The sequence below is a fragment of the Marmota monax genome, unplaced genomic scaffold (genome assembly GCF_021218885.2).
Source record: "Marmota monax isolate L192 unplaced genomic scaffold, Marmota_monax_Labrador192_F-V1.1 WCK01_AAM20220418_F8-fsc00018, whole genome shotgun sequence".
Classification (NCBI taxonomy): Eukaryota; Metazoa; Chordata; class Mammalia; order Rodentia; family Sciuridae; genus Marmota; species Marmota monax.
The window spans coordinates 1,939,811-1,960,371 of record NW_026692201.1 but is presented as its reverse complement, the minus strand read 5'-3'; the positions used below and the strand labels follow the sequence as shown (position 1 = coordinate 1,960,371).

The 20,561-nt window shown below is 33.9% G+C and overlaps 1 protein-coding gene across 3 annotated transcripts in view; it reads right to left on the bottom strand.

Moving 5' to 3' along the window:
* Gfm2 (GTP dependent ribosome recycling factor mitochondrial 2) overlaps positions 1–20,561 on the bottom strand; it is a 60,679-nt gene that overhangs the window by 28,498 nt on the left and 11,620 nt on the right. For all 3 annotated transcript variants that reach the window (XM_046427005.2, XM_058574098.1, XM_046427013.2), the window contains 10 exons: positions 18,740–18,865; positions 17,708–17,796; positions 13,007–13,095; positions 11,223–11,283; positions 10,795–10,974; positions 7,457–7,537; positions 6,065–6,213; positions 4,540–4,680; positions 4,358–4,457; positions 2,898–3,087 (listed from right to left, as the gene is read on the bottom strand). In XM_046427005.2, coding sequence (XP_046282961.1) covers positions 2,898–3,087; positions 4,358–4,457; positions 4,540–4,680; positions 6,065–6,213; positions 7,457–7,537; positions 10,795–10,974; positions 11,223–11,283; positions 13,007–13,095; positions 17,708–17,796; positions 18,740–18,865 — 1,206 coding nt within the window. The remainder of the gene's footprint in view (positions 1–2,897; positions 3,088–4,357; positions 4,458–4,539; positions 4,681–6,064; positions 6,214–7,456; positions 7,538–10,794; positions 10,975–11,222; positions 11,284–13,006; positions 13,096–17,707; positions 17,797–18,739; positions 18,866–20,561) is intronic.

Genomic DNA, 20,561 nt, shown 5'->3' with positions numbered 1-20,561 from the left:
AGGAAGTCCCCGGCTCTCAGGGCCTAGGACTTTCCAGCCAATGCCCATTGATAAGACCTTCTTTGGACACAAAACTATTTCTCCTAAAGCAATTAAAGGTTTGGGTTCTTAGATGTAAAATTGGCTGGAGCAACTTAACTGCAATCTTGAAACTTAAGTTCTGGTCCTTACACTACATTTGAAATTTAAAATTATTTTCATATATATTTAAAAGAATTCATAGGTTACTTTCTTCAGGCAACCCATCCCTTAAACACCAGGTCAATCCTGAAATAACTAGGTGTGCCCACTTCGATGTAACAAGTGGCAGGATTCTTTTTTTTTTTTTAATACTTATTTTTTTAGGTGTAGTTGGACACAATGCCTTTTTTAAATTTATTTATATGTGGTGCTGAGAATCGAATCCAGGGCCTCGCTAGGCAAACGCTCTACCACTGAGCCACAACCCCAGCCCAGCAGGATTCTTCATACATGATCCTTCTCCATCAGAGTCCACACTACACCTACTGGCCTGAGGGCATTTTAAGGTACCAGGAAAGTTGCTGCTATACCTGTCTTAATTTAAACGCTTTTCCTCACCACCTGGACAAAAAAGACCCAGATTCCTTCTATACTTGGGGCTTTCTTAAATCTACACTTAGATTTTTTTCATGTGAACTACACTTGGGTAGGTGAGGAACTGAATCCCTTTCATGGCTTAGGATTTTCTCTTTCTTTTCCCACTGAATCCTCCAGAAATAAAGTTTTTATTTTTCTATATCCTATAAGTCCAGGGAAAAAAAACTAGAAGGTCTGTCCTTAGTCTAATACAGCAATTCACCGAGAGCTTGATAAAGAAGCACAACTTGATTTCAGACATAGAGAAAAAGTAAACATTTTACAGGGAGATACATTCAGGGGTTACCATCCTAATGTGAAAATAGCCGAGCACAATGGTACATTCTTGTATTTACAGCAACTCAGAAGGCTAAGGCAGAAGGATCTGAGGGAGGCCAGTTCAGGCAACTTAGTGAGACCCTGTCTCAAAATAAAAAGGGCTAGAATTTTCAAGTATATAATATATTGTTATTAACTCAGTCACTATGCTATACTATAGATGTCTTGAATTTATTCTTCTGTCTAACCAAAATTCTATACCCTCTGACCAACATCCTCCCCTGCTCTACCCTTGCCCAGTCCCTAGTAACCACATTCTGCTCTCTGTTTCCATGATGATCTCAGAGGATTTTAGATGAACCTATGAACATTAAAGAATGAGATCACACAGTGTTTACGAACTTCAATCATAAGGGTGCCATCTCACAATTTTTCTTCACTTTTCTTTTCTTTTTCTTTCTTTCTTTCTTTTTTTTTTTTTTTTGTACCAGGGGCACTTAATCACTGAGCCACATCCTCAGCCCTTTTTTATATTTTATTTAAAGACAGGGTCTCACTGAGTTGCTTAGGGCCTCGCTAAGTTGCTGAGGGTGGCTTTGAACTCACAATCCTCCTGCCTCAGCCTCCAGAGCCGCTGGGATTACAGGCATGCGCAACTGCACCTGGCTTCCTAATATATTCCTTATTTTTTTCCTACGAACTAACTCATCATTATTTTTACTCAAAATTATTTTTAAAAAATTTCAAAAGAAAAAAATAAAAATAAAAAAAGCTGGGGATGTGACTCAGTGGTACAGCATCCCTGGATTCAATCCCCAATACCACAAAAAAAAAAAAAAAAAAAAAAAAAACCCAGCAATGCAAAAAGAACATAACATCTTTAGGAAATCAGATCTACTTTACCAAAGAAGCATAAGACATAAGCACTCACTTTATTTTTATTTTTGTTTGAGTGGAAAAAGAGGATACAAAAAGGAGAAAGTTTTAGGAAATGAGGCCAGGTAAGAAGGCTACGGCAGAGACTGCTAGCCTTCCACTCCACTCTGTGGCTCCCTACTTAAGACCTTTATCAGTCTCCCTTGAGATCAGTGTTGGCCAATGACATATAAGAAATCTTTTTTTTTTTTTTTTTTTTTTTTAAGAGAGAGTGAGAGGGAGAGAGAGAGAGAATTTTATATTTATTTTTTAGTATTTGGCGGACACAACATCTTTGTACGTGGTGCTGAGGATCGAACCAGGGCCGCACGCATGCCAGGCGAGCGCGCTACTGCTTGAGCCACATCCCCAGCTCCATATAAGAAATCTTAAGAGGGAAGTGGGTATAGCTTGTTCCTCCCTCTTACTCTTTTCTGCTCTCAGAAGCTCCACAATGATACCCATGGCTCTACCAGCCACCATAGGAACTATGCATGCAGACAGTGGAGCAGAAAAACTGGAGCCCGAGTGCCCTAGGGATTTGTGGAGCAATCCTCTAACCAAGGGACTAACAAATCTTTCACAAGAGAGAAAAATAAACTTCGAGATTATTAAGACAATCTAACTGGAAATTATACAGGTGGAGTCATGAGCTTTATATTTCACACTAAGGAGTTTGTGTGATAAGTAATAAGAAACCACTGAAGAATTTTTAGCTAATATGCCAAATAAAGTACGTAACTCTCAAAAGCCCAAGCAATATTAGCCATTGTAAATATTAATATTTTCACTGGGTTCTACAGATTGATTAGAACATAAGGTAAAACAGCACTTTTATACACAAGAAACTGAATTAGTTATGAATCAGTTACTATCTAATCTAATATACTAGAAGGGAAGGTCTAAGGCCAATTATTTGAAATCCCAAATAGCACAAGAACAAGAGTAAGGAAGAATATGAAAAGAAAAAAATGGACAAGATAAAAGAAAAAAAGTACAAATAAAATTTAATTCAATCACATAAGACATTTCCTTAGGGTATATTGTAACCATTTTATGTAAGTCATCAGAACACTAGTTAATTGATATACGAAGACTATATGTACCTGGCTGCTTAGCTACTGATGGAGGTTCTATGGTACAGAAGAAAACAGGTTCTGGAATTTCCACTCCAGCCAACAGAAGTCTGTCTGCTTCCCTGTTTTGTTCATGCTTCTTTTCTCCCTCCCGTTTGGCTTGACGAGCTGCAGCTAACGCACTGGATTTGGATGAGACAATGGTGTCTCCAGTGGCAGTCTGCAAGCAAACAGAACAACTGGAACGAAACAGGTTCTTGGAAAACATTCATCTCCCACGAAGAATCATTAATAAGAAAAATCTTGACTTTTCTCATCAGAACTTAGGAGAAATAAATTCAGAAAGTTCATTATAACTTTTCATAAGTAAAACTCAACTGGTATAAGAATTCTATCCAAAATATTGCAGTCATAAATTTTAATAAACAATAAAACACACACCTCATATCCAAAATCCATTTCTTTAACAAATAAATGTACCTGTCTACATTTTCAATCACAAAAAAAGAGGTTAAGTAGAGGTCCCTTACAGTGTTTTAACATCAGGTAAGAATTTTTTTTACAGAAAATTGCCTATTAAGTATAAAATTAACCAGAATACCATTGACCAGCTAGAATTGATAGTGTCTACATAGTTAAGAGTCCAGTTACTCTTTAAAACTAAAATTTCACTTTTAACCTTTTATATCATGAAGTTCGAAGCCAGTTTCCTTCTCATTAAGGACAGTCCTACTGATACAATACTCCAAAAATACCTTTAGAGTTCCTTTAAATACAAACAAGGAGCACAGGACACTTTAATACCAGAAATCTAATATCAACACTATGAGAATTTTTTACTAAAGGATACTGAACTTGCAATCAATCATGAAGCGTTCCAAATGTTAAAAGTAATATTATCCAAATGACAGATACAAAGTTTAATGATAAAACTCTACCTGACTTAATCCACATAAAGGAAATGTCCTTAGTTTTAATCCACCCAAAATATAATCAGAATCAAGTATTTTTATCCATTCATCCTAAAAATTTCTTCATATGTCTACTATACACAATCACTGATCTACAGACTGTGGTAGAAATGTGAGCAAAAGAAACAAAAACCCTTGCCCTCATGGAGCCTTTATTAGCAAATTATGTTTTAGTTATTATCTAATTATAAAGTTAGATTAAATTTTCTGTATGATCAAGACAGGTAAAAACCCAATGGGAAAAAGGCAATATTTAAACAACCTTAAGACATATATGTATCCATAAATAGAATATTTTACTTGGATGTGAACTTTATATGTATATAATCCATCCTGTTACCTTCTATAATTTACTTTTCTATCAAATGAATGATAGTCAACCATGTTAATTAATATGCCACAATATTCATTATTCTACTAATGGACATTTAGATTTTTTATGAATTTTTTGCTATTAAAAAATACTTGTAACTAAATATTTAAACTACTATTTTCTAGAGAAATCATTTGGTCATTTACCTGTTTAAGCCCAACAGTCAAAGCGATGTTACCAGCAGTCAATGAAGGGATTTCTACATGTTGGTCAGCAAATGGCAAAAGCAGACGACTTATTCTCTCCCTTTAAAACCATGATTTATGTTAGTCAAGTACTTTTAAAGAAATGAGTACAGTTTTGAAAAATAACCTAAGCTTCTACTTACGTGCAGTTTCCATTAATATTATGGATGGCCAACTGGGGCTTTAGCATTCCCGAGTAAATACGCATAAAAACCACTGGGCCTCTCTGCTTGTCATGAAGAACTTTAAATGCCAGTGCGCATAAGTCACCCTTATACCACTGCCTATAAAAGAAAGAGGATATTACAGAAAGGTCTATAAAATATACTTCCCACATATCTATACAGAGCAAACCAGAATCACTGCAGAAATTTAATTTTAATGTCTTCCAAAGATCCCTCATAGTCTTGGAGTAGAGCTATCTATGTCTATTAAGTAATGATGTGATGTACCTTTCTTCCTCCACTGACTAAATTATTTAATGGAGATCTTACTACTAATTCTTCAAAACTAAAAATAGTGAATTCTCTTCCAAATATTACCTCTATTTGCAAATAATTTATTTGCTAAGACCTCTCTTTCAAAAAGCATATCTGGGAACATCATACCATTCTCAAGAAGCCCACACAGGGTGAACAAATGGGTTCTTTCCCATTATTGCTTTCACTCTCCCTCACTTTTTGTTCCCTGCATAACCATAAATATCTACAGTACATACATGAACTTGTTTATATAGCCAACATTCTTACAGAATTATGTTCTTAAATTCTTTATTGATGGGTTTTTAGAAAGTCCAAATTTTCCCCAAATTGCCAAATTTTGCACATAGGTACATCTTTCTGAGGTGAGACCATTTTTATTAGTCTCAAAGAAGTCTACATGACTCAAAATAGATTAAACATTTCTATTATAGGAGTTCTTCAATCTTACTCCTATTCCTTACAATTTAACAAATACTAATCTAGAGTACTTACTATATATACCAGTTTGTTCTTATGCTTAACACTAATTCACTGAGTTGATAGAACCCTAGGACGTAGATCCTGTTCTCTGATTTTATAAATGGAGATGTTAAGCAACTTGGAAGAGCTGGGATTTAAATCCAACAATACATATTCCATGCACAATCACTTTACCATTATGCCCTTCAAATTTACAGATGTGAAAAGTTATTAATGAAAAAATAATAAAATCAATAAAAAAAAGAAAAGTTATTAATGAATGTCCTAGTTAGCAAATTAAAGCCCACTTCTCTGCTCATCTGCATAATGCTCGCTCAGATTTTAGAGAATTTATTACCTAAGTATAATGCTATTAATTGCAATAGGAGTAAAACAATGACTTCCTTATAGCCACAAAACATTTTGAGCTTATGAAAAATCCACAAGTCTAGATGTATATAAATGTATCTACTGATTATTTAACAAACTTTTTTTTTTTTTTAAACTAAGATGACAAGGTCAACACTTAAACACATACACAGTGAAAAGACACAACCTACCTCCATCTATAAACATGGAAGGTTAGAAGAGATGATGACAAATGTCTCTTTCACATAAAAGTTACTATGGCTCTATGTTATGTTATTTTCAAAGATATTCTTCACCACTGATGAGGTCTACTTGTGTTTTCAAGACTTGGAATTTAATCTATGAGACTGCTACTTACAGAAATTCATAGTTGCGCTCTTCAGGTGAAGGCAAGTACATAGTAATAGCATCTAATAAAGGCTGTACACCTTTGTTTTTCAGGGCACTTCCACAAAGAACAGGCACAGCCACCTGAGCCACTGTTACTCTGTGTATTGCAGTCTGTAGCTACAAAGCAGAAATATAAACAAGCATTAACTTTGTGTAGCATATACTGATTCTGCCAGAATCTCTCTAAATAAGAGGCCTTCCCAAACCATCCATGTAAAACGGTGGCACTCTTCACCATACTTCCACCATTATTTATGGCTTTTTCTTTATAATGATAATTATTGTAAAGATCTGGCATGTCCAGCTGCATATTTATTACCTGCCTCTTGTTCATTAAAATATAAAATCCCTTATAAGCATGCAGTAAGTCCCATAAAATACCATTAAGTCCCCAGAAACCAGAAAAGCTTAAGATATAGATGTTGTGTAAAAATATTTCTTAAATAAACAAATTGATATTCTTGTGATTCAACCTTGATAGTCTAACAGAGGACTGGTCAGAAATAAAAATATATAAATGTGAGTTAGAATTTTTCCAAATTAAGGTCCAAATTAAACAAAATCCAGGGGCTGGGGCTGTAGCTCAGTGACAGAGCACTTGCCTAGCATGTCTGAGGCACTGGGTTTGATCCTCATCACCACATAAAAATAAACAAATAAAATAAAGGTATGCTGTCCATCTACAACTACAATTTTTTTTTTTAAATCCAAAGGAAAATGAGAAAGTAAAAAAAAATTTAATTCTCAAAAATCAAGAAAAGATTAGTGTGTTGATAACAAGAAAACTGGTAGGACAATTTTCTACTTTAGATTGTGAGCTCTCTAAAAATAGATTTCATGTTATATGACAAGGAGCATAATAAATATCATGTTTAAACATTCAAATACAAAATAAAATTTTTCAAAAATTGTGGTATCTCATTCAAAACAAAAAGAGATCACTTTTTTTTCCTATCTTTAACTTCACATGACTTAAAAGTATGCCTCAGTTTAAGTGAATCTGTTGGGCTCATCTTTGGTCTCATTTTACAGATTACCACTTGGAAGCAACATTCATTTGACACTTCTGTGTTTCATAAAGCAAAGTAAAAAATTTGTCAATTCATGGAGGAAGGTTAACAATTAACTGATCCTAACTACATAAGTAAAGAAGATTTAATCTAATTTTGCAAAATATATCTGGAAACAGTACATTGTTGGCATTGTCTAAGTACCTATATTCAGAGCGATTTACCTTTTTTTTAAAAGAGGATTTTCTAACAGTATGCAAAATTAAAAAAAAACAAAACACCTAAGACAAAGAAATCAAACTACATCCAATTAGAAAAACTTTGTCAAAGTAATAGAACAATATAAATACCTTTTCAGCTGGTAGCAAATCAAAATTTTCACTAAATTCTCCTAAAACCAAGTCAGCAAATTCATCATCCAAATCTGCAACCTATAAAGAAAGGGTTAAAGTTTTATAACTTGCATTAATTTTCACATAAGAAACTTATCTAAATACCACAAATACTCATTATTAAAATGTTTTGAGACAGCTACATGATCTACCTTACAGAGGCCAAATACCTCTTCATATCTTTTAAAGAGATGGTTTTTCTTTCAAAGAAAAGTAAATTTGAAATTGAAGATGTATTTCCTAAATTCAAAGAAAGTCAGAGTCTGATAAAGCATCTCAATAAAGCGCTACCTACTAAGAGTATGCAAAAGAAGTAAAAGGCACAATTTATATACAATGCAATACTTGTCTTTTAGATAAATTTGAGAGTTTAAGTTCACAGAAAATTTCATTTGTTGTTGTCCCTCCAGCATTCTGAATGATCACCAGATAAGGAAATATTTACGTTGAGAGGTGTTGGCAATACTTCAATAGTAAAAATAAAATTATCTAGTTCATGTTCTTTTCATAACCATGTACCTATAAGAAATATGATAATTTAGCTGATAATAGTTTTGAAAGTTGGTAATAGTACAATCTCCTAACCTTTTAACTTGCAAAACTAAAAACTCTACAGGTGTTAATCAACTTCCCGTTTCCCCCTCCCTGAGACCTTGGTAATAATGACCATTCTATTTTCTGTCTCTGAATTGACTCTAGATACCTCATAAAAGTGGAATCATACAGTATTTGTCTTTTCATTACTGTTTTATTTCACTTAGCATAGTGTCTTCAAGATTTATTCATGTTGTACCAGAATTTCCTTCCTTTTTAAGATTCAGTAATATTCCACTGCATGTATATGCTGAATTTGGTCCATCTATTCATCTACCAATGGATACTTGGGTTGCTTCTACCTTTTGGTTACTGTGAATAACACTGCTAGGAACATGGGTGTATAAATATCTCCACAAGATCATGCTTCCACTTCTTTGGGGTACATACCTAAAATGAAATGTCTGGATCACATAGTAATTTTATTTCCAATTTTGTGAGGAACCTCCGTGTGGTTACGCATAGCAATTGCATATTATGTTCCTGCTAATAATACACAAGGTCATAATTTCTCTACATCCTTGCCAACACGAATTTTCAGAGGTTTTTTTAAATTATTTTTTATGTGTACTTTTTTTAAGTTGTAGTTCACAATACCTTTATTTATTTATTTTTATGTGGTGCTGAGGATCAAACCCATCACCTCATATGTGCTAGGCGAGCACTCTACTGCTGAGCCACAACCCTATCCCGTTTTTTTAAAATTATTATCAGCATCTTAGTAAACGTGAGAGGGTTTTGTTCTCTAAATTTTAAACACTTATGTATTTCTTGTAATTAGCACCTATTAACAGCTACTGATAATCTTTATTCCATTATATACTATCATATCCTAGAAGATGGGATAGTATATACAAGTGTTTACTGGCTCCTCCACTAGATTACAACAGCCTTCTTTATTCTTATGTACTTTTAAGATTAAAAAAAAAAAGTTAATGAGGAACCAATCATGCATCTAGTTACTGATTAATGTTAATTCCACTTTTGTTCTTTCTATGCCCTGCTAACCTAGAGAAACAGTACAACAAGTGGGAAGAGCTCTAGCTCTGAACTGAGACAGACCTGAGTTTGAATTCTAGTTCTGCCATGTTATTAGCTGTGTAACAACTCATTTAAGCATTCTAAGGCTCTGCTTCCTCACATGTAAAATGGAGACACAATAAAAGGCTGCTGTAAGGATTAAAGAAAATAGCATAATAAACACTTAACCAAGCCTAAAACAGGCCTTCAATAACTGTTAGCCTCTAATAAAAATATCGATTGAGTTGATGATTAAGTGTGAGGCTCTAGGTTCAATCCTCAGCGCCATATAAAAATAAATTAATAAATAAAATAATGGTTTTGTGTCCACTACAACCAAAAAAAAAAATGTTGACAGAATTTGGACCAATTCAATTTAGAAGTGAAAAATAAAAGGACTCAAACTCATATTTTTCTCTACTCTAAGATTCACTGAGTCTGCTGGGCGTTGGTGGCACATGCTTATAATCCTAGCAACTGAGGAGGCTAAGGCAGAAGGATTACAAGTTCAAGGTCAGCCTCAGCAACTTACTGCAGCCCTAAGCAACTCAGGGAGATTCTGTCTCAATGTAAAAAATAAAAAGGGCTGGGGATATGGCTCAGTGGTTAAGCATTCCTGGGTTCAATTCCCAGTACCAAAAAAAAAAAAATCAGTGAGTCTAAGGTTTGTTTTACTTATTGCCCTATACGCTAACAAAATAATAAAATATTGCAAGTATTAACTATCTTGATATTTTCTATCAAATTTGAAGACAGATGAGGTCCAGAGCTACACTAAGTATAAAATTGATGGTTTTAAATTTTTCTAAATAATTGACATCTGGTAAAATAAAAGATAGGCAAATACTTTGACCCAGCAATTCTGCTTCTAAAGTTCAACCCTCAAGATACTCTTGCACACATGCATAGGAAATATAAAGAAGTTCACAGCAATGCTGTTTCTAAGAGCAAAAAAACAAAAACCTTGAAGTCCATTCACAGGAGAAAAGACAACAAACTCTGATATAATCACATATTGAAACACTATACAAGACTAAAAGTTAATGAACTACACATAAGAACATGGATGGATCTCCATAACATGAAACAATGCAATAAAATACAAATAGTATCATTACTCTTCACAATATGCAAAACTAAGTTCTTTAGAGATGTATATATCATATACTACAATATATAATATATATACCATATATAAAATATATACATAAGATATATACGTGTAATATATATGTATTATATATATTTACAGTAAACTATAAAGAAAATAAAGATAAATTCTAAAATAATACATTGGGGGATGGGGGATACAGCTCACTGGTATGTGCATGCTTAGCATGCACAAGGCTCTGGGTTCCCCAGGATCAAGATAAAAATATATAAATGTTATATGTGTGTGTGTGTATATGTGTGTGTGTATATACACATGTATGTATGTATGTTGGCTACAGGAACAGGAAGATTAGTAGGAAAAAGATATGAACAGGAAGTGGCACACAAATTCAAAGATATTGCTAACACTCTACTTATGCATGGGGGTGGTAAACATATTGGTGTTTCTTTTATTATTCATTATACTTTACATATCCCAAACGTAATTTTACATAAAATTTCACAATAAATAAAATGTTCAAAAGTTTCTAAATACTTATATAATTTTAAACTTGAAATATTTATTTTACTTGTTCAATTAAGGTATTCCTTGCTTCAATTGTCTTCTTAAACAATTCAGTATCACTCGTTTCCAAAAGGGGTTTTCTCTCGAAGTCTTTTCCATCATCTGAATTAGAATTCCACAGAAGTTTTTCTTTATTTACTATATCCACCACTCCTTTGAAAGTTTTAGCCTCACCAATTGGTAACTATAAGACAGAATGAGACTAGCATTATTAATGGTCACTCACTTAACTGCACTGGTGTTAAAATTTATCTAATTACACCACTGTGACCAAACTGCTAATCATCATTCTTACCATAATCTATAACCATTTTTATTTATATACCAACTTTTTATAAAAAGAATTTTAAAGAGCTTAAATATATATATATATAGCAACAAATAAATTGCTAAGGAAACTCAAGAAGGAGCTGATGTTACTAATCAATTTACCTGTAAAAGCAAAGGCTTTGCCTTTAACTTCTCTTTGATACTTTCAACTGCATAGTTAAAACTGTAGAAAGTAAAATAATCATGGTTAAAAATATAGTCAAAAATTCTTAAAACAGGCTTACGAATGTTCTTTCAAATAACCCCTTTATTTTCCGTAATGTTCAGTATTTAACAATTTGCTACAGTACAGTAACTTGAATAAATTTCAATATCAATTTCAGATAACAGTGACTGAATATCTACATAATCCTATTACACAGGAGTTTAGGGTATTATTACCATGAACATCACATAATTAAACTTTGAGATTAAAGTTAAATGAATTAAAGTCACACAAGTAATAATCTCAAGATTCAATGCAAGATTTCACTTGAATTGATGATTATTTCTTCTATAACTGTTGTGTTTGCTACCACAACAGGTTACCAGCTTTCTTCCAAGACCCAAACTGACTGATTTTTCTTTACTTTGACCTTAGGCATTCTTTCTCTGCTTTTGCAGTACTGTGGATTGAACTCAGGGCCTCATACATGCTAGACAAGTACCACTGAGATATTTCCCCAGCCCTATCTTAGGCATTTTCATAGCATATGCTCCACTACTCATTTCTATGCTAACACTACAGTTGGCTACTATGGCACAAACACCATCTTTGAAACACAAGCTTATTTATACAAACATGCAGACCACTCGGGCACCAATGTCTTTGAGAACCAGCCTACTAATCAGGTGTTTCCCTCCCCATCACCATAGGCACTGTCATTCACTAAACAACTTCAACAAAGTCAGTAAACTTCCATCTACAAGAAGGAATACCAAATAGGAAGGGTCAGAACCTAAGCCTAGCACATTTTAAAAGTTGCTGTGCTATTACTAATCAAGAGTCCTTTAAACAAATAGCCTTAGAATTAGTGAAGAGTTATATTAACACAAAGCATATGATTGTCTTAGGGGAAGGAGAGTTTACATTTTTATTTTCCATTCTCCCACAATAGATCAGGATATCTCCCTATCATATTTTCCCCAAAATTCTTAATACTCTTGATTGTCAGAGCTGGAGATGTGGCTCAGTGATAGAGCACTTGCCTAGCATGTGCAAGGCCCAGTGTTTAACCCCAGCACTGCAAAAAACAACAAAAATCTCTTGATTTCTCTTTTACATTTTTTCCAAATCCTTCATATGTTCTTGATTCTCTAAAATGCATGCTCAGAACAATGTATCCATTTTGAATGATAAATCACCACTCTATAAGTCAATGAGCATAACCAGTACATCTCAGCATTAACTCACTTTTACATTATATGCAAGTCTTACAGCAAGTATATATTCTCCCCTCCCAATTCCTTTTATTCAGAACTTGATACCTAGTAGCTAAAGAAAATCAGGAGACAAGGAAGAATGCCACTATGATAGGCAACTGCAGGAAACAATTCTCTACTCTCTACCTCTAGCAACAATAGGGAGCATGGTCACCTTCAGCAATACAGGCACTACTCTGTACAGTTCTAAAATGAATCAGCGAAACACCACTTTATTAGGATCCTAGGAAATACAATTCAGCCTCTCTACATTAAACACAGATGATTTACCTCCTATCAGCTCTCTAAACTGTTATTCAAACTTATGCTGTTTTGAAGTTATTTTTATGGGAATAAATTAGTATTCTAAAGACTAATTATACCCTATAGGAAAGAACTGCCAATCCTAAACTTAAGTCTGTAGTCCATGAAAAGTTCCAATTATATTCTCACATTGATAAGCCAAAGAAACACATTTTATATACCTTGCTCCAGTTTTGTCCATCTTGTTTAAAAAACAAATTCGAGGTATCTTGTGTTTATCAGCTTGCCTCCACACTGTGAGAGTTTGGGCCTAAAGCAAAGAAGAAGAGGTAAAACAAATATACACATGCCCACAAAAGACAAAAATAACTGTTAGTAGACATGCAATGAGTAGATACAAAAACCTATGGTAACATGGACTGCACCTAACTCTAACACAGAATTAGTACCATTGTTAACCATAGAAATGTAAAATATTTGCAATTGTGTACAATGAATCAAAATGCAGTGTCATATATACATAATTAAAATAAATTAATTAAAGAAACAATTAATACCTTTGTACTTATAATGCTAAGGTCACTCCTTTGCTATTAAATTAACATAGCTGGGAATGTGATAAAGTATGTGTTTCGAATGGTTTGAGAATATTTTGGGTGAACTAGGCTCCATACAAAGAGAATTAACACCTGGAAGGTATCAAGTCATGGAAAGAGGATAAAGGTAAGAATGGGAAAATCTATATTTTGTTTGGCTTCATCTTTCCTAGTACATTTCACAATATTAAACTGTTTGGATGTTGGTTTTCTGATGTGTGATACAGGAAATTTAGCCTTAATTCAGACAACTGATGTGAGGTAAAAAGAACAAATATAATTGCTACTATGATTAAAAACCACATATTTCATTAGTATTTGAATGTTCATGTAAACTGAGGAAGATTTAAGAGGAATAAAGAAACCAATACCTGTATTTAAAAGGTGTAATTCTTATATGCTTTTCTACTATTTTAATTTTTATATATATTGACAATATAAATATAGAATGAGTCTATTAAAACATCTGTGCCTGTGGAATCCGAAAGCTTTTAAGCAAAACATAAAAAGCTGAATGTGCTGATACTAGTTATAATTGAAGCCAACTTGTTTGTTCAGGTAAAATTTACATACAATAAAATATATAAACTTTTAAGTATATAGCTCAAAGAGTTTTGATACAGAGAGACATTCATGTAAGTAGTACCCCAATCAAGATAGAGAACATGCTTTCATCAGAAATTTTTCTCATGCCTCTTCTTCTCCATAAACAACCTGTTCTGATTCCTGTCACCGCAGATTCATTCTGCCTATTCTTGAACACAGAACACAATGAACAGACATGAAGCAAACATTGAACACAATGCTTGTGATATTCATTCACCTTTTTAGATACACTGGCTCATTGTTTTATATGAACATACCAGTTTATATTTTCTATCCACCTGTGGATATGCACTGGGGCTGTTTCTGGTTTGGAGCTTTTATGAATTTAGCTGCTATAAACATTCTGAATAAGTCTTTGGTGCACAAATGTTTTCATTTGAATAAGATATAGAACTGCTGGGTTTTAAGGTAGGTATATACTTAACTTTAAAAGAAACTACCATAAACTGGGATGAGAGGTGGGAGGGAAAGGGAGAGAGAAGGGAAATTGCATGGAAATGGAAGGAGACCCTCAGGGTTATACAAAATTTCATACAAGAGGAAGTGAGGGGAAAGGGGAAAATAATACAAGGGGGAGAAATGAATGACAGTAGAGGGGGTAGAGAGAGAAGAGGGGAGGGGAGGGGAGGGGGGATAGTAGAGGATAGGAAAGGCAGCAGAATACAACAGACACTAGTATGGCAATATGTAAATCAATGGATGTGTAACTGATGTGATTCTGCAATTTGTATATGGGGTAAAAATGGGAGTTCATAACCCACTTGAATCAAAGTGTGAAATATGATATATCAAGAACTATGTAATGTTTTGAACAACCAACAATAAAAAATTTAAAAAATAAATAAATAAATAAATAAATAAAAGAAACTACCATATAGTTTTCCAAAGTGGTGGTACTAACTACAATCCTATCAACAACATAAGGGTTCTAACTGCTCCACACTCTTGCACGTTTGCTATCACTCTTTATATTTTTACATATTTATTTTTTGAGACACGGTCTCTCTATTTTGACCAGGCTGCTATTATAAAATTTTTGGTACATATTTCCCCCAAACAAAAATATTCTTCTATATAAACAACACTGTATTTTGCAATCAGGAAATTTAACATTTATATAATACTTACATTACAAATTTTCTCATAGTCAAGGCTTGTTCTTTTTTTATTTTTGCTATTAAATGTGCAGATGTAACTTTGATAAGGTTAAATGAATCAAGTTTCTCCTTTTATGATTTATGCTTCTTATATGATCTAAGAAACTGTTACCTACACTAAGATTGAGGAGATATTTTTTTTTTCTTCTAAAAGTTACAGATTTGGCTAAACAGTCTTTATAGCAAGTAAATACCTCTGCCAGGGGTCTCAGATGAGGATTTTAGTAATTGTATTATTTCCCCCTAGCTTTTCATTTTGAAAAATTTCAAATCTATAGAAAAGTGGAAAGAATAAATTTGCATGTACTTCTAGATTCCCCAAATACTAAAATTTTGCCATATTTACTTTTTCTGTCTTTATCAACATGTGTGCACATGTGTTTATGCATGTAGTACCTATGCAAATGCACTTCAGATCACCTACAATATAAGGAACACAACTGACTGATGGCCCAAACTGTTGACCTTCTGGATCTAATGCCAAATTCCTGCCAAGGCCAAGCTATTCCCAGATAAGCCTTGAGCACAGCACAGGTATTAATATACACCTATTCCCGCTATACACAGTAATCCTCTACACCAAGTAACTTTGGCTCAAGGACTTCACATTGGCCTGATCAATCTTTTATGGAACCATGTGGCAGTCTGAGATTCTTCCTGTCCAATTCTTCCTCCAGCTTCCTTTATAGATGTCAGACCTGCACTGTGGTTTCAGTGCTTGTCCTTTATTCTTCTCTCTTGATCTTCATAGGCATTTCCTCCAAAAATTTCCCATATATCTGGGCATCTACCTTCCCAAAGACCCAAATTAATATCAGGTATGTATGAGGCTTGGATCACGAGAGTAAGTTGCAGATACTGTGACACATCAACCCTAAATAGTTCAAGCATACATTTCCAAAGAATAAGGACTTTCTCCTAAATAATCAATTATGGATCACATTTAGAAAATTTTAAATTTGATACATTTTTACCTAATACCTTTAATCCATGTTCAAATTTCTCTGACCATCCCAATGGTAATGATGTTCTCTGGAACTTTTTTTTATATCCAAGATCCAATGAAGAATCATAAATTACATTTTCTCGGCTTTTTAGAACCTTTAATCTCATCTCCCCCTACCACTGTCCCAAACATTTGTAATGCTTGCATTGTTTTTTTTTTTCTTCCCCAAATTTCAAAATGTTCTGGCCAATTGTTCCCCCGCAACCCCCAGAATGTCTTTTCATTTAGATTTCATGCTTAGATACAGGTCAATTTTTCTTTCTTGCAAGAATACTATGCAGGTAATGCTATATGCTTCTGAGTGCATTATACTGTGTTGATGTGTCCTGTTTTTAAGGAATGTTAATTCTGACCACTTAATAAAAATAATATTACAATTAATAATTTTAAGGTAAAAAGAACTAATGTGGGTTGTACATTTAACATGAAGCTGACCTTGACATTATAAGATGAAGGAGGTACCAGCTATAAAGAGGATATAACTCATCCCACTAGCAATATATTATTTATTATAAATCCATTTTCAAAATTAATTCAAGAACTTATTTATTTATGCAATACTGGTGACTGAAATCAAGGCTTCATGCATGCTAGGCAAGGGCTTTACCACTGAGCTACATCCTCAGCCCAAGAACCTTTAAGTTAACTGTTGAGAAACAATTATCAATGGGTCTCTCACGTTACGTTAGAAAAGACACTGATTCCCCTTGTTCTGGACTACATTTTCAAAAATGTTTGTATAGAAAACAATCTTGAGAAAGATGTAGATAGTGTCTCCCTCTATAGCAAAAGGCAGTTTTGCTTATAATCTTGAAAAATAATGTCTCCCTGCAAAGCAAAGGGTAGGACTACTTGTTGTACATTATATAAAATATTTCTGTTCTCTAAGCACAGGAATCCTCTTAACCCATTACATGTGCAGCTGCCACCTAACTCCTTTCATGTCACTCCCTAGAAACTGGTACTTGAGAAATCAGCACAAGAAAATGATGATACCCTGGCTGTTCCTACTTCTGTAACTAAAAACATCCTTTTTCTACCACTCATGAATCTTTTGTCTTCAGCCAGTCATGAAACTAGGGCAGGCTAACTTGTTAGCTTGAAAGTAACAGGAACCTCAGGACCTTCCCAGTTTTTTTCCCCCAATAACAGGATTTGAACTCAGGGCCTCAAACAAGGTAAACAAGCACTCTTCTACTGAGCTACATTCCGAGACCCTTTTTTAAATTTCCTCTTGAGATAGAACATCACTAAATTACCCAGGCTGTCCTAGAATCTGCAAACCTCCTGCCTCAGTTTCCCAAGGAGCTGGGCCTACAGGCATGTGCCCCACTTGCCCTTCACAGTTCTTGACACTTAATTATATTTCCTACAGTAAACTCTCCTTTCACTATGAAAGATCCAAGATCACATACAGATCACATTTCAATATGAAATTCCAACTTCCTTTGATTTATATGAACACATCGAATAAAAGGTTATAGTTAACTAATTCCAATACAGTCGACATTTTTTTACATCATGGTATTCTATCTTCATTTTGGCAATATTTTTTACCTCTACACCAGCAGAGGCATCAAATACAGCGACTGCACCATCCAACACTCTAAGGCAGCGCTCAACCTCCAATGTGAAGTCCACATGACCTAAGAAAAAAATGAGAATTATTTAAAACTCTTTTTAAAAAACAAAAATAGCAAGGCATGGGGGTGCATATCTACAATCCCAACTTAATGAGGCCCTAAGCAACATAGCAAGTCCCTGTCTCAAAATAAAAATGATACATACCAATATATATGCCTATATACATATACCAATAAGTCTGTATACACATATATACGTCCGCAAACATATGTGTGTGTACATATATATATGCATATGTATATATGTACATACACATGCATCTGTAGATTCAATGAATCATGGACTGAAAATATTCTGAAAGAAAAAACTGTTGTACTGAACATGTACAGACTTCTTTCCTTGTCATTATTTCCTAAGCAACACAGTATAACAACTACTTACTTATTAAGTATTTACAATATTATTAGCTATAAGTACATGAGAGGATATATTTAGGATATATGCAAATTTATGCAATTTATATAAGGGATTTAAATATCTGCAGATTTGGGCATCTGCAGGGGTCCTACAGTCAATTCCTCATGAATACTGAGGGACAACTACACATACCCTGGAATACTACATCATCTTACAAAGGAAGGAAATCCTGTTGCATGCTACAACATGGATGATCCTTGAGGACTGTATGCTAAGTGAAATAAATCCAGCACAAAAGGACAAATACTATATGATTCCACTTATTTGAACTAACTAAAGTAGTCAAGTCACAGATAAAGGGGAGAAATTGTTTAATGGGTGCCAGGTTTTGGTTCTGTAAGATAAAATAGTTCTGGACATTTTTTCACAGCTATGTGAATATACATAACATTACTAAACTATATATTTTAAAATGATTCAAATAGTAAATTTTATGTTTCTTACCACAATAAAAACAAAAACAAAAACCTCAACACCAAAAAACCCAAATGATGCAATATCTCTGTACTGGTAAAAACAGTACCATACCTGGTGTATCAATCAGATTGATTCTATACCCCTTCCAATCAAACGTAACAGCAGCTGACTGAATAGTAATGCCTCTTTCTCTCTCCTGAGCCATGAAATCTGTCACTGTGTCTCCATCATCAACATCTAAACAGAAAAAAAAGTCATAGTTCAGTTTTAATGATAAGTTTAGTTTTAATTACACAGTTTAATTTGCTTTAAGAAAAAATCTTTTCCCAAATATTTGGCTTACTAATATAGAGCTCTTCATCTTTCTCTATGTAAATCCTCATTCTAGAAAAAGCTTTTTTAAAAAGAGAGTCCATGCAAATATTTCTTTTTTTTTTTAGAAGTTTTTTTTTTTTAACATTTATTTTTTTTTTTTTAAGTTTTCGGCGGGCACAACATCTTTGTTTGTATGTGGTGCTGAGGATCGAACCCAGGCCGCACGTATGCCAGGCGAGCGCGCTACCACTTGAGCCAATCCCCAGCCCCGCAAATATTTCAAAGTTAAAAAAAAAAAAAAAAAAAAAAAACCTCTGAAATACTTCTGGTATTTCAAACATTTTGGAGAAGAAATACTTAATCTACATAATCTATACTAAACTGTACACTTTAAAATGGTTAAAACTTGGGCTGGGGCTGTAGCTCAGTGGCAGAGCGCTTGCCTAGCATGCGTGAGGCACTGGGTTCGATCCTTAGCACCACATAAAAATAAACAAATAAAATAAAGGCATTCTGTCCAACTACAACTACAAAAAATATTTTTAAAAAAATGGTTAAAATTTTATGAACTGTACACCCAAAAATTGTTGAAACTTTTTTACAATTAAAAAAATGACGGGGGCTGGGGTTGTGGCTCAGTGGTAGAGTGCTCACATAGCATGCACGAGGACTGGGTTTGATCCTCAGCACCACATAAATGTAAAATAAAGATATTGTGTCCACCTAAAACTTAAAAATCAATAAATATTTTTTTAAAAATGACGATTTGAAAATCAACCCTTACTACAGGTAAGTAGTCTGAGGATATGAGGGAAGGATTACTAAAAGTTTTATGACACAATGGAGGAAACCTAGCAAGGTTCCACTTTTTCTGTCATATGTTCATTTACATAAGAGAAATTCTATGAGAAATTCGAATGGTTGCACATTTAGCAACCTATCATCAAGAACATTCAAATCCTGGAGTTCTTGAGTCCTCCATAAATATTAAGTCTCAGCCAATGCCAAGGGTCTAGAGAAATAGTTCCCAATGTGGTGCATATCATAAACTAGACCTTCTGAATGTTCCAGAGAGGGGTTAGGGAATCATTATTTAAAAACCAAACAAACAAACAAACAAAAAATCTACATGAAGATCCATGCGTAGCCAAGAACCACAATTTCCACGTTACAATTACAAAATAAATTCTACATTTAAGTGAATACTACTATTATTGGTTAACAATAAACAAAATCCTTTCTTTTTATATATGAGAATCTTTGGTTAACTTTCCAGTTCTTTCCTTCTAGAAACCAGATAATAGAAGGATGTCCACTTACTAGGCGAAACAGTAAAAAAATAACTTCTGACTGGTAAACTAAATGTGAATTGAGAAGAACTATTACTTGGAGATAAATAACTTGAGCTTGCCCAAGGGCGTATGGCATGTCCCTTATCTCCAACCTGGAAATTGCCTATGGAGTTGTAACAAGAGATATTCATTCTTATAGAGCACGAGTTTTCTAAACTACGGTAGCTCTCATAGAAAGAAATACTCATGTTGTTGGTAAGCTACAGTTTCTGTCTTATATCCTTTTAAGTAGATCAGTACTAGATGGGACTCAAAACAGTCTTGTG